This window comes from Rhinatrema bivittatum, chromosome 3, assembly GCF_901001135.1.
Source record: "Rhinatrema bivittatum chromosome 3, aRhiBiv1.1, whole genome shotgun sequence".
Taxonomy (NCBI): domain Eukaryota; kingdom Metazoa; phylum Chordata; class Amphibia; order Gymnophiona; family Rhinatrematidae; genus Rhinatrema; species Rhinatrema bivittatum.
In genome coordinates, this window is record NC_042617.1 from 382,498,189 (window position 1) to 382,512,564 (window position 14,376).

Genomic DNA, 14,376 nt, shown 5'->3' on the forward strand with positions numbered 1-14,376 from the left:
CTGGGGGAAGATGCTTTTGTAAAATCTACAGTTATGTTGGCTTGGGAACATGATCTCCATGTTACTTTTTCACAACGTCAGTGGGAAAAGATTTTCAGAGGTATGGGTAAGGGGCTCATCTCATCTTCCTTAGTTGAAAATTCTTTGAAATTACTGCACAGATGGCATTATTACCCGCAACGTTTACACCGCATGCTGCCGCATATTCCGGACACATGTTGGAGGGGTTGCCAACAGGTGGGCAGCTACTTTCATATGTGGTGGGAATGTCCATCAATTCGCACACTGTGGCTGACCATAGAATCATGGATTCAGCAGCTATGCGAGGTATCTGTGGGGCTACTGCCTCAGCATGCATTATTGGGAACTGATATGATTCCGGGCAAGGAAGGTTCCAATAGACTGATCATGTATGTCTGTACAGCTACCCGGATCGAAATTGCCAGGAAATGGAAGCTGTCTCAAATACCGTCCTTGGCTGAAGTACAAGTTAAACTGAGTCATTTGTATGTTATGTCAGAGATCACTGCAAGGTTGAGGAAACAGCTTAAACTGTTTCGGGATGTTTGATCAGGATACTCCGCATGGAAGTTGCAATGTAGTGGTGCAGGGGACAGTTGAGGTATATCATGATTGCTCTCCAGCCTTGTTTGATAGGATTTGCTTGACAAGTATCTCCTTTTTATCATCTGTTACTGTACGTTTTCTTTACCGTCCTACCATTGTTCTTATGATTATCACACTCAGCATATAGGGGGGGGGGGAGGGGGGATGAGGGGGGTATCATCTAAAAAACAAATGTATTATGAGACATCTGGAATATGACAATGTCTTTATTTGATAGGTGATGTTGCGATTTCTTAAGCAATGCGATATTGTTTGTTATCTTAAGTAAGTTTATAATGTTTACAAATTTGTATTAACAAGGGGCCTCGACCCCTGTTTCCATTTGTCCTTTTTGGTTGTCAATAAAAAATATTTCAATTCAAAAGAATGACAGTGACAGGCAGCAGAATTTTATGGCTGGTAATGAGCTAAAATAAATCCATAAACAGAAATGAATATGCAGGAAATTTATTTGCATGCAAATACATCTCATGCATATTCATAGTGGATATCCTGAAAATCTAACCGGCTTGTGGCACTCGAGGATCGGAATTGCTTACCCCAGATTTAAACCTTGGCATATGACTTCAGAAAGGTTGGTTACCCCTGATCTAGTCGTTGCAATATTGCTTGCACCGATAAGACACACAGAGTTGAAGAATTCTTTTATTTTTTTGCTCAGTTTGAGTAAAACATTTTATTGAAACTATAGCTGAGTCTGTGTCATTGCAGGTGAGTACCAAAACCATACTTTATTGTGCTTGCTTTCTTTTTCTCTTAATGCAAAATTTGCAGCCAAGTAAAATCTTGAAGATCCATGAAAAAAAGTATTGTTGATGCAAGTAGTTTGTTTCCACTGACCCTTCTTCTATATTATTGAGAGGTAACTGGGAAAGACTATGTGGATATATTAGCATAGTTCAAATCTATCTCCCTCACAGACTACATTCTGTACAGTTTGCAAGTTTCTTCTCCCCCCTTGGATTCTGTCCTGTGAGGTCCTATAGAGATCTATTCTATCTTCAGTGTTCAACATACACCTCAAACCAATAGCTCAACAGATTTGGTCTTTTGACTTAAAATCCAATATCTACATGAACGACATTCAGCACCTTCTATATATGGGCCCAGACTAGTCAATACTAGAAGAAAATTAATTACATGCCTCACAGTTATCTAAGAATGGACAAAAGATAAACTACATCTGAACCTGGGCAAAACTGAAAATTATTTGGATTCAAAATAAAAGCAGGTAGGCCCCCCAAATTACAATCCTATTCAGGAACTGTGAACTCCCCTTAAAACTGCAAGTCAGGAGCTTTGATGTCCACTAACCATACGTCCCTCCTAATAAATTTGCTTGAGACAGATTTGCATACAACTAAGGCAGTATGCAGGCAAATCTATGGCATGTATATTCATTAGAAATATACTGAAAACCCAACCTGAGCTGCCCATCCCTATTCTAAAACATCTTTTCCCTTGAAACATGTCTGTTTCTTGTGTGTTAATACAATTCAAGTATTTAAATGTATCTTTCATACCTCAGAAATAAAGATTTACAAAAAAAAATAAGGTGATACCTTTTTATTGGACCATAAATTCATTTCTTGACTAGATTTCAGTTGCTATTATTCCCTTTCTTAGGTCAGAATACAGTTCAAGTGGACTAGCATGATAACCCCACTTCTTTATCATACCTCCTCTGTCTCACTTCTCTCCTCTAGGGTATACATGTTTAGATTTTTAAGTCTTGTCTCATAGGGCTTCTGATGGAGACTCTTCATCATTTTGGTATTCTTTCTCTGGACTACCCCCACTACTTTCTATATCCTTTCAGAGGTAAGGCCTCAAGAATTGGATACAATTATCCAGGATAGTTCTCACTAATGAGCCATAGAACAGCATAATCACTTTCTATTTTCTACTAGTTATAACCCTCCAAAGCAGCCTAATATCCCTCTGGCTCTGACCACAACCTTGTCACAGTCTTTCCCTGCCTTGAAATTATCAGACATAAATCATACAAGGTTTCTTTCTTGCTTCATAGTCATCAGTGCCTCATTCCATCGTGTCCTGCTCCCTTGGATTTCTGCACCCAAAGAGGGCAATTTTTGGCAGGTAAAATAAACTTTTATAAAATTGCCCTTCTTTCACCTCAATCCCACTCTCTTTCTTCCTTTGAAGCCCACTCCATCCACCTGTTTACCCCACTACCACACCAGGCAACTATTCTCTATCAACCCTCAGATAAATCCCTCTCCTCCTTTCTTACCAACTTTGATTCCTGGCTTTCCTTCTTCCCCCTTCCCTTACCCTTGATGACTTTAATCTCCATGTTGATGACCCCTCTTCTCTCTCTTATGCCTCAAAATTCCTTTCCCTAACCTCCTCATTTGATCTCAAATTCTGCTCTACTGCCCTTACCAGCATGACTATTACCTTGACCTAGTCCTTTCTTACAAATGCTGTCTCTCAGTCTCTCCACCTCATTTCTTCCTATCTCAGACCACCATCTGATAAATTTCACACTAATCCACCCTCCTCTACAGACTCGTCCAGTCATCATCTACACCTTTAGGAATCTCCAAAGCTGTTGACCCTTGTATCTTCTCCACTATTGTTTCATTTCTTCTATCCTCCACTACATTGACTGAGTCAGCCGACAAAGCAGTTTCTTCTATACTCTCTTCAGCATTCAACACTTTTGCCCTTCCCCTTACCCATCCTGTAAGGCATGCCAAACCCCAGCCTTGGCTCACCCCTAGAATTCACTACCTACATTCCTGTGCACGCTCTGCCTAGTGTCTTTGGCTAAAATCCCATGCAGATTTCATGCATTTCAAATTCATGCTGACTACCTTCCAGTCTGCTATTGCACTTGCCAAACAAGACTACTATGTCCATCTGTCAAACTCTTACAGCCAACCCTCACCGTCTCTTTGCCACACAATTCCCTTCTGAAACTTTCCTCATCTCCCTCCCACCCCTTCATTCTCTGCCCAGACTATGGCTAACCATTTCCCTAACAAGATTCTCAAAATTAGTCTTGAGTTCCAACCAAGTCACCTTTACCTCCTTTTCCCCAACATCTTTCCTCTACCCTTCCCCTAGTTTCCACCACATTCTCCTCCTTTCTTGAAGTCACAGTGGAGGAAACTGCCCATCTTCTCTCTTCCTCCAAACTCACTATTTATTCCTCTGACCCTATTTCCAACCAGCTCCTCAGCTCTATCTCCTCGATCTATCAGTCCTGTCCATCTGTGTCATCCTTGATCCATCACTCTACACTGCTACTGTTCCTGTTGCCTTCAAACATGCTGGGATCATACCTCACCTTAAAAAAAAAAACCCCTCACTGGATCTTACCTGTCCTGCCAACTATTGTCCTATTTCCCTCCTCTCTTATCTCCAAACAATTTTATTGTGCTATTCACCACCACTGTCTTGACCATCTTGCATCTCAAGTCATATTGATCCATTCTAGTTTGGTTTTTGCCCTCTACATTCAACAGAAACAGCCCTTGCCAAAGTCTCAAATGATCTGTTTATGGCCAAAGCCAAAGGCCTTTACTTGGTCATTACCCTACTTTAACTATCTGAGGCTTTTGACAGTGATGATCACTACCTACTCCTTGATACTCTGTCTTCACTTGGATTTCCTGTCTTTGTCCTGCCTTTGTTCTCTTCTCACCTCTCCCATTGCACTTTTAGTGTTTCCTCTGGCAGATCCTCCTCTACTGCCATCCCACTTTCAATTGGTGTGCCTCAGGGTTCTGTCCTGGGCCCTCTTCTCTTCTCCCTGTATACAAATTATCTTGGTACTCTGATTTTTCTCTCTTGGCTTTCAATATCTTTTTTATGATGATGACTCATATCTAGCTCTCTACCCCAGAAGTTTCATCAAAATCCAGTCCCGGAACTCAGCCTGCTTGTCTGACATTGCCGCCAGATGTCCTACGGCCACCTTAAACTCAACATGACTAAGACTGAGCTCCTTATCTTTTCCTACAAGCCCACCTCCCCTCTTCTTCCTTTGTCTATTTCTGTGGATAACATGGTCATACTCCCAGGCCCCTCAGACCACAACCTAAGTGTTATCTTTGACTCCTCTCTTCCCTTCTCTATACACATCCAAAACTCTGCTAAAATGTGCCATTTCTTTCTCTATACCAGCACCAAAATCCATTCCTTTCTCAAAACACTATCAGAACCCTTATCCATTTTCTCATCGCCTCCCACTTAAACTATTGCAACCTGCTCTTCATAGGTCTCCCAGTGAGCCATCTCTCCCCACTACAATGCATCCTAAATTCAGCTGTATGACTTATCTTTCACTAAAGTCGCTACACCAATATAATCCCTCTTCTGAAGTCAATGCATTGGCTCCCTATCCATTCCTGCATACAGTTCAAGCTCCTCTTACTCACCTACAAATGCCTTCACTCTGCAGTTCCTCATTACCTCTCCTCTCTTATCTCTCTCTACATTCCTCTTCATGCACGCCACTCAAACAAGTCACTCCTATCTACCCTTCTCCTCTATCACTAATTCCCGACTCCGTGTTTTCTACCTGGCTGCACTATGTGCTTGGAATAAACTTCCTGAACTAATGCATCATGCTTCCTCTCCCAACTTGTTTAAATCCCACCATTTTGAAGCTGCTTTTATCTTGAGCCTGTTGATTCGCCTTCAGCCTTGTTAATAATTGTCTGTTGATATGTATGCTTATCTTAATTAGATTGTATTGAGCAGGGAATGTCTCATGTGTTGTTTGTACAGTGCTGCGTATTTCAAGTAGCACTATAGAATTATTAATTAATAGTAGAAATTGTATTCCGACATTTTCATCTAAAGCTGAAAATTAAAAGAGACTTAGAACATTAAGACTTCAAGAAAAGTAGACATTTATTTAATCAACAGAAACAAAAATTTATTGAACATCTACACTGTTCTTGCAGTGAGAAAACTGAATTCTTTGTGGTTCAAATTCAGGAGTGTATACAATGTCAAAAAAGGAAATCACAACCAAACGTCTTCTCCACAAACGCCAAACTTATTGCAATATTTGTATTATCGCTTCTTGTATGTTTATAGCAACCTTAATTTTATATACTTTTTTTAAATTAATTTTTAATTTTAAATTAATACCGCATCAGCAAGCCTGTCGGCGTGTCTCAATCAATATTTAGAGACCGCCGGGACTAATCAATCATTTGCGGTATTTTTTGGTGCCAAAATGCCTCCCCAGAAGGGTATCTCTTTCAGGATCTCACTTACTCATATATCCCAACAGTTCATTTATCAAAAAGTGGCTCACTTGCTCATGATACAAGAAACGATAATACAAATATTGCAATAAGTTTGGCGTTTGTGGAGAAGACGTTTGTGATTTCCTTTTTTGACATTGTATACACAACGTGGAAATCAATTGCTGCTCTTTTTTGTTTTTTTGTCAAATTCAGGAGTAACATAAGGAAATATTTTTCACATTTCCCAGCGTAGGTGACTGAGGACAAAACAATAACAGAATTCAAGAAAGCCTGAAATTAGCATAGAGGATTCTTATATGATATTGCATCAGGAATATGGAGACTATATGGGCCTTGTGGTCTTTGCTTACCATCATTGTCTGTTTCTATATTTTTTGTTAGACCAATGCAAAGACATTCAAATATACTGTGCATGAGATTTCAAGGACGTACAGGTCCCCCCTTCAAGCTCATCACTGAAAAATTCTCAATCCATCAGAAAGTATAATAGCCTACTAAAAATCAAATGGTTAATTTTTCTGTGTAACTTATTATTTTATAATGATGACACCATTTATCCCATTCTTAAGAAACAATGATGACATGAAGTGACACAAAGAGTGCGTGTTTTTCAGGGAGATTATAGGATTAACCTACCTATTGCATAGACATGTGGTGCCAACGTCCCAAGGGATTTCCCCTGATACTTTTTAATGGTCTCAGAGGTATAAAGTTTAGGTACATCATAGTACGGGTTCACTGCTATCAGTATGTTGGCCACATAAGTCTGTGAAGAAAGAAAACACATGAATCTCAAGCAAAAACTTGTAAATGCCGAATTCATTAAATTTGAATTCCTAACCGATATTTAACGTATACATCTCACACTTCAGAAAATGACAACACGTCTAAAAAAAACTGTACCATCTTGCTGGAAGATGGTCTCATGATAGCTAAGACAGTAACACTGAAGATATAGCCAACACTCTAAAAACACGGCCATCTCTACTGCAGTAGAGCTGCGAAATCACACAGAAGAAAAAAAAAGCCAGAACAGAGATGATAAACTCTACTGATTTTATGTCTAAAAATGCAAAATAAAGGATATCAAGCATTTTATAAATGGCACAAAGATATTCTATATGGTGGGTCTTGTAGTCACTGACAAAATCAAATTCAATTTTGACTGCTATCCATGAAAATTTTGTCCCACTGTCCCCAGTTATTTACTGCAGCGCTCACAGAGATAAAGACAAAGAACAGAATGTTAGAAATAGTTACTTTTAATTAAAAACAAAAAAAATCTGTTTATCCACGCTCATTAACTATAGCACTATGTAAACACAAGCAGCAGCTGTACTAAGTTGTAAGTGTTAACAGGCTGTGGAGTAGCAGTTTGCTACTGTACGAACTGAACATTTTTATAACATAATAGAGAGTACAATATGTGTCCTTGTCTGACAGCACAACTGACACCTCAGTTATAGCGGTGTCATAATACTGCTGTCAAGCTTCTGTGACACATCAGGTGTCTGGCTGGCATAAAACCCTGAATGTCTCTAGCTGGTTTTCTATTTAGCACTGCTGCTACTCACAGAAATGTGGGATCATCTCCTAGCGCACATGATAAAAACCAAAGACAATTAGTTCAAAAGGCTAACTAACCTATAGTCTGTTTACTATGATGTACCATCTTCTTATGCAATATATATGCCTTCATATTTTTTTCAATATTTATTTTTCATGCAGGTATATACCTTTACCTTGAATCTGGAAAAAATACTGTCTGGTTAAAAACACCTGGGATTGATTCAACGTGTCAGATTACGATATATTCCTCACACACAGAGAAGATTTAAGCCAAAGAAGGGATAAGTGGAATAATCTCATCGAGTGATTCAGTACAAGTATGTATATCCCCTCAGCCAATGAAGCACAAATGGAAGAATTACCACGGAGTTCTTTATAGAAGTTCCTATCACACCTTCCATTAAGTCACTACAAATGTGTGAACAAATTAAAAATGCAGTTTCACTAGCTAACAATTGGTAAAGAGTTTAAAGAAAGATAATTTAAACAATGCCAGCATGTGTTTAGTATTAAATAGTTAAGACTAATGTTCAGGGTTTTGAAAAATTGTATGTAGGAAAACAAGTTCTTTTTACAGTATCATTGCATATCGCAAGGATGTCACTTCTTTTTAAAGCAGCAGTGCCTCCTAGTAACAGCAAAACTTACATTTGCAGGAGAAAAGTACCTGGTAGGGAGCACAAGAAAAGAGTGTCCCCTTACTGAATCAGGAAGTTAAGAACAAACCTGAGAAAAAGGGGATCAGGAACCACAGCATCTTGCGCTCTTATCTGAATGCTTCTTGTATAATTCAGAGGCCAAATCATAAGCTAGTTGACTTTAATGTGTCATCCATCTGGTTGCTACGACCTAGGACTCTTTACAGCAAAAGATGTTGTAGCCAGCCTATCAGAATGCTACATGTTCAACTTTACCATTTTTTACTTTTTTGTTTAAAGGAACAGGGAAAATAATGTATTGGGAGGTCGGACAGGCCTAGTGCCTAAATGGCCAAAGTAATATGGTCACAAAAAAAACCCACTCACACCAACCGTGTATTCCAGTACACAACTTTGTAAACAACTTACATAATCACAACCAATGTACTGGTATGTACTATAACGCACCCAGTCACCGACAAAACTTTTGTTGGACCCTCTAATCTCGAGTAAGCATTAATGAATCCGACTCGATTATGATAAGGGGTCTCATTACTTTAATTATAAACCACATATAACTTTTGTTTTTATATTTCAAATTTCAAATTTTCTTAAAAACAAACAGTCTCGACAAATCTCTCAGCCAGTCTGGCTGAGAGATTTGTCGAGATTCAATAATGCTTACTCGAGATTAGAGGGTCCAACAAAAGTTTTGTCGGTGACAGGGTGCGCTATAGTACATAACAGTACATTGGTTGTGATTATATAAGTTGTTTACAAAGTAATATGGTGCCAGGCACACGCTGGAAGCAGGCCGAATGGAGTTTGGGGGGGGGGGGGGGATAAGTGAGCATTTGGACTGGATTTTAGTCCATTGGGTGGCCAGTGTAGTTTAATTTTAAACTTAAGATCTGAGCCGATTGGCTCTTCAGGCGCTAGGCCTCTAAGGAAAGGGAGGAGTTAGGGATTTCTACGCTGCAGCAACGATGCATTCCTTCAGTCACATTTTGTTGCTCCCGCAGTCGCTTCCCTCCTACCCGCCCTTACGTTACTTCAGTTGTTATTACGGGTTTGGTCTAGTCACAGCAGGAGGGGTTGGAGGCGGGTTGCCCGAGCTGATTGGGGGTTCCGCGTTTACTTAGTTTCTACTGAATTGACTTTGGTCATGTCTCAACTTATGGGGACAACTGGGTGCAGTTGTCTCCATAGGACTCCCTGCTGGGAGGTGGCAGGGGTCGTGATAATGAGTTTAAGTCATATAGGAACTTGCTGGCCAGGTGGCTGGTGGCGATCATCTTGCTGGGTGGTGGTGGATAGTTACTTGGAGTTCCTTAAGTTGCTGAGTTTTGGGGGCTCGGGCACCTGTTTGTTTATGTAATAAAGCTGCAGCCTGTTTGATTCCAACTTGTGTCAGTGTTTTTATTGGAGCTTTTGTAAAAGGGTAGATGCGGATGAAGTGTATGTCTTGGCTACCCATATTATTCCTTTCCCTTGCTCAGTCTCCCATGCCCTGCAAATGTACATTTTTGCAGCAGGTATGAAACGCTGCACCTTTAAGAGGCCTCTTGTTTCATTTCCATTTTACAGCTGTCACTGCTAGGGCAGATGGCAAGACTAGCTCCTTAATTTGGTCAGAATTAATTAAGTACAATTAGGCAACTTGATAGCAATATAAAAGATTAAGTCTGTCATCTGAGCCAGGAGGTGCCAAAGGAGCATTGCATTTGCTTTGTTTATAAATAATGAAGAAAAGATAAGTCTCCTTTATTGGTAACTGAGCTGTTGCCCAAATACTATACTTATCACAATATATGCTAGGTACAGTATTAATGCTGGACAGATAAAATTAGCAAACCGTGCTTATTAGTCTTATAATAGCCTCCTAACAAGCTGTGGACATAAACAAATGCACATGTGTCTAAGATTTACACCATTTATTCAAAGGTTTCTAACAGAAATCCTAAATATCCTGAAGGTTTCCAGTTCCTGTTTGAAAACATATACTGTGACATGAGAGAACCAAAGAAAACCAAAATAAAAAATTGCTGAATCATGGAATAAGTATCAGAGTCTAAGTTAAAAAAATTATACAGTCAAATGTCATTTTAAGCTCTTTTTTTTTTTTTAATCTGCCCTCGACTAACCAGCAGACTCACAGTTGTTCTACTGTTTGCATGTAACATTTGTATATGTGTGTGTTTATAGTTATACATTTAATGAACAGGGAAATAAGAAAGAAAGAATAAAGAGTATATTGCCCATTTTTTTTTTAAAAAAAGGAAAAACATTATCCAATAAATAGGTATATCAAATAAATATGCTAAGAACCCTGCCACACTGACTTGATGCAAAATGTAAGCTCCAAGTCTAATCAAAACCAACCCTCCCATTCTACCACCCATCTTCAAGGAGAGCACAATCCTAACAAAATATAAATCAATTCATGACACACGGTAGATATAACATAGAATAAACAAGGCAGGAATGCGCCTCGGCCTCTAGAACAGCACTATCCTTTAGCAAAACCAAAGAAGGGTCCAGAAATCCTGAAACAAACCTGGTTTCCTTTTCAAGTCCCACATTAATTTATCTAAACCCACAATATCCCAAATTTTTCATATCCATTCGTGGGGGGGAGTTTTTTGGGGGGTTTTTTGTAATATCTAGAAAGCACAACTCTTGCCACTAATAATAGATTTGAATTGAATAATCCATTGTCCTTGAAACATTTCCCTGAATGTTCTCAGCACACACAACTGGCATTGAAAATGATGTATCTATCCTGAAACCTCAGACACACACACATCATCCCAAAAATTCAGGGAAATAATTTTATAACAGCCTACATGCACCAAGTGCACATCGATTTCAGCCCTAATTTTCAAAGTGGACTTATAGGTGCAAATCTGCTTTGAAAATTTGCGGAACCACACACACATTTATACCCACTAGGGAGCAGGTGTGAATGTCAATGCGAACATTTACGCACACTTCCAAAAATCAAATGTACACGCATAAATGATTTCCTCATCCCATTTCCACCCCAGGAACACCTCTTTGCAGTACATGGAAAAGAACACACAAGATCGCTTTCGCACATTCTTTGACATGTAGAGGCTCCAATGAATTTTTTTTTTTAATTTGTCTACCATTCACAATCAGGGCAGCTACAGGCTGTGGGTGACAATTCAACGGTGCTCTTTAGGATTGTTCGTAGTCTAACCAGTCCTCCTACTGGAACGCCATCAAATCAGTCAGCTGCTATTGAGTATGAAGAGTTTAGCACTTTTGTGCCATCTAAAAATATATATCTTAGTCACCTTTTCTGGGATCCCAGCTGATTCTTAGATTTGCCAAAAGATGAAGTCAGAAGGGCCAATTTTAATGTGCTCTCTCAACTTGAAGTCTCCAGTGCCCTTTCAGCACTGAATGAGACTTTTTGTCCTTTGAATCCCAGTAAGATAACTATTTTAAAAGCTACTAAGGATCTCATTGCTTCATTTCTGACTATCTTGATTAATCTATCTTTATAGAAGGGACATGTTCCAAGCTCTCTTAAGTGCACCTATGTGAGACCTTTCTTAAAGACACCATAGCATGACCTTTCTTGCAAGCTTCAAGCCTTTCATTACTTAATTTGTGGCCAAGGTCATTGAGTGTACAGTTCTGAATAGCTTGCAGATTTTCTCCATGATCACCAAGTTTTGGACCCTCTACCATTCGGTTTTAGAAAATCTCTTAGTATCGAGATTCTCTTACTATCTCTGATTGATTCACTTACAAGAGGCCTTGAATCTGGTAAAAAAAGATATGTCCTTGTGGCTCTTGACATATCTTGTGCCTTCAATATCATCGATCATCAAATTTTGTTGCATTACCGTAGAGTGTGTGGAATCTCAGGGATTGTGTAGAAATGGTTCCAATCCCATTTGTCAGGTCATTTCGAACAGGCTAGGATGGGTTTGAGTTGTTCAGACTGTTATGCACAGGATACTGGTGTCCTTCAGGACTCAGCCCTGGCTGCACTTCTGTTCAATGTTTCTATGTTACCAATTTGCAGATTACTGGCTGGGCTCTGTACGAGATATTAGTTGTATGCAGATGACATACAGTTTTATATCCAGGTTGGCTCTTCATGGGGTGAAACTTCTCTTTGAAATCCTGATGTGTGTCCACTGTGAAACAGTGTTTGACTCATAACAAGTTGGTGTTAAATCTAGCTAAAACCAAAGTGTTATTTCTTCAGCATGGTAACTTCTGTGATGCCTCAGTCTATTCAAATTGGGAACATCTCGATATAGGCATCTTCGGCTGCAAAAAGCTTGGGTGTGATCAAAGACTCTGGCCATTCTTTTAATCATCAAATTAAATTGATGGCAAAATTAGGATTTTCAAGCTGTGTGTGTTATGTGGCCTGAAGCCGCTATTATCGCTTGCTGATTTTGGTTCCATTGTACAAGCCTTGACATTTCCATTAGTGGATTACTGCAATTCGCTATATTTCAATCTCTCTATATCAGCTTCATGAGCATTTTAGCTACTGCTATTAATGATTTATTGTATTTTTTCTTACTCTCATTTTATTGTAAACCGTTGTGAAGGTTTTACCGATGCGACGGTATATAAAAAACTAAAAAAACTAGAATGTTGTGGCAAGATTGATTTCTGGTCATTCCATGAGGAATCATATTTCTCCAGTGCTTAAGGACCTATATTGGTTGCCAATCCAGTCACCAGTGACTCAAGTAGCCAAATTGCTTTTCATGAATTATTTTCCCTGGGCAAATGCTCTCCTCCGAATTTATACTCCAACTCTAGCCTTGCAGTTCTCTCAGAGGGTTGCTGGATATTCCTTCTGTGCATCAGGCATACTTTGCAGAAACAAGAGAGCAAGCATTCTTTGTGGCAGCTCCAGTTCTCTGGAATACCCAACCTTATGAGTATTAGGTGGCAAGCTGTACTAAGATTTTCAAAATGCTACTTAAAACTTAGTTTGGGTTAGCTTATGACTGAGGGCTGGGCTAGTATTGGTTGAGCTGTAACTGAGTTTCATGAGTTTATGCTGTTGGTTTTTGTTTTGTTTTTAATTATGTTTTATTATTTACTACCTTGGGCCTCAATATTGGTGGCTAATAAGAGGACAATATCACCATATGTGAAAGAAAGAACCCACTAATCTGCAGTTTTGCCAAACGAGCAATAAATCTCTGATTTATTTATTCTGAGTGACAAATATTCTCATTAAAATTTTCAATTAGTAATGCACAAAATTTAAAAAAAGAAATAGGAAACTTTGGTTCTTATCTGATAATTTTTGTTCCTGTAGTACCACGGATCAGTCCAGACTCCTGGGTTTATTCATCCGTGCCAGCAGGTGGAGACAGAGAAAGTAAAACTGACACTGCTTTATATATACTGATGACACCTGCAGCTCCTCAGTACTGATCTATACCAAAGCTAAATGCATAAAAATTCCATAAAAAAAACATTTGAATATAAACTTGAGAAAAAACTTGAAAAAAACTTCTGATGTCTGTAATTTACAGACATCAGAAGCGGACAACTCTCCACCCTTCTTAATACTTGGGCAGGACTCTGGATTGATCCGTGGTACTACAGGAATGAAAATTATCAGGTAAGAACCACATTTTCCTTTCCCTGTATGTACCTGGATCAGTCCAGACTCCTGGGATGTACCAAAGCTTCCTAAACAGGGTGGAACCTGCTCGTAACACGTTTTCGCCCAAAGACCAAGACTCCCAATCTGCCACATCCAGCCAATAATGTCTTGCAAAAGCATGCAGAGACTTTCAAGTTGCCACTCTACAAATTTCTTGTGGCGATACCAAGTGAGCCTCTGCCCAAGAAGTCACCTGAGATAGAGTGGAATGAGCCCTCAAGCCTTCTGACACTGGTTTAGCCTTGAGAATGTAAGCTGAGCTAATAGCTTCCTTAAGCCATCTGGCAATGGTAGTTTTGGAAGCTTGAGACCCCTTCTTCAGACTTCTCCACAAAACAAAAAGATGATCAGACCGTCTAAATCCATTCATGACTGTAAGATAGCGAAGTAACGCTCTACGAACGTCCAGTAGCTGAAGCTCACGAGCATAAGACTCAGAGGCTGCCAAATCCAGAAAATCCGGCAGCTCAACAGACTGATTACCGTGGATGGAGGACACCACTTTTGGGAGAAAAAATGGTACCGTCCGCAAAGACACACCCCCGTCCAATATTTTAAGAAAAGGATCTCGACATGACAAAGCTTGTAACTCCGAAATTCTCCTCGCAGA

General features: G+C 39.4%; 1 protein-coding gene across 7 annotated transcripts in view; it reads right to left on the minus strand.

Moving 5' to 3' along the window:
* MYO6 (myosin VI) overlaps nt 1–14,376 on the minus strand; it is a 527,529-nt gene that overhangs the window by 376,972 nt on the left and 136,181 nt on the right. For all 7 annotated transcript variants that reach the window (XM_029595584.1, XM_029595582.1, XM_029595583.1 and 4 more), the window contains exon 5: nt 6,516–6,645. In XM_029595584.1, coding sequence (XP_029451444.1) covers nt 6,516–6,645 — 130 coding nt within the window. The remainder of the gene's footprint in view (nt 1–6,515; nt 6,646–14,376) is intronic.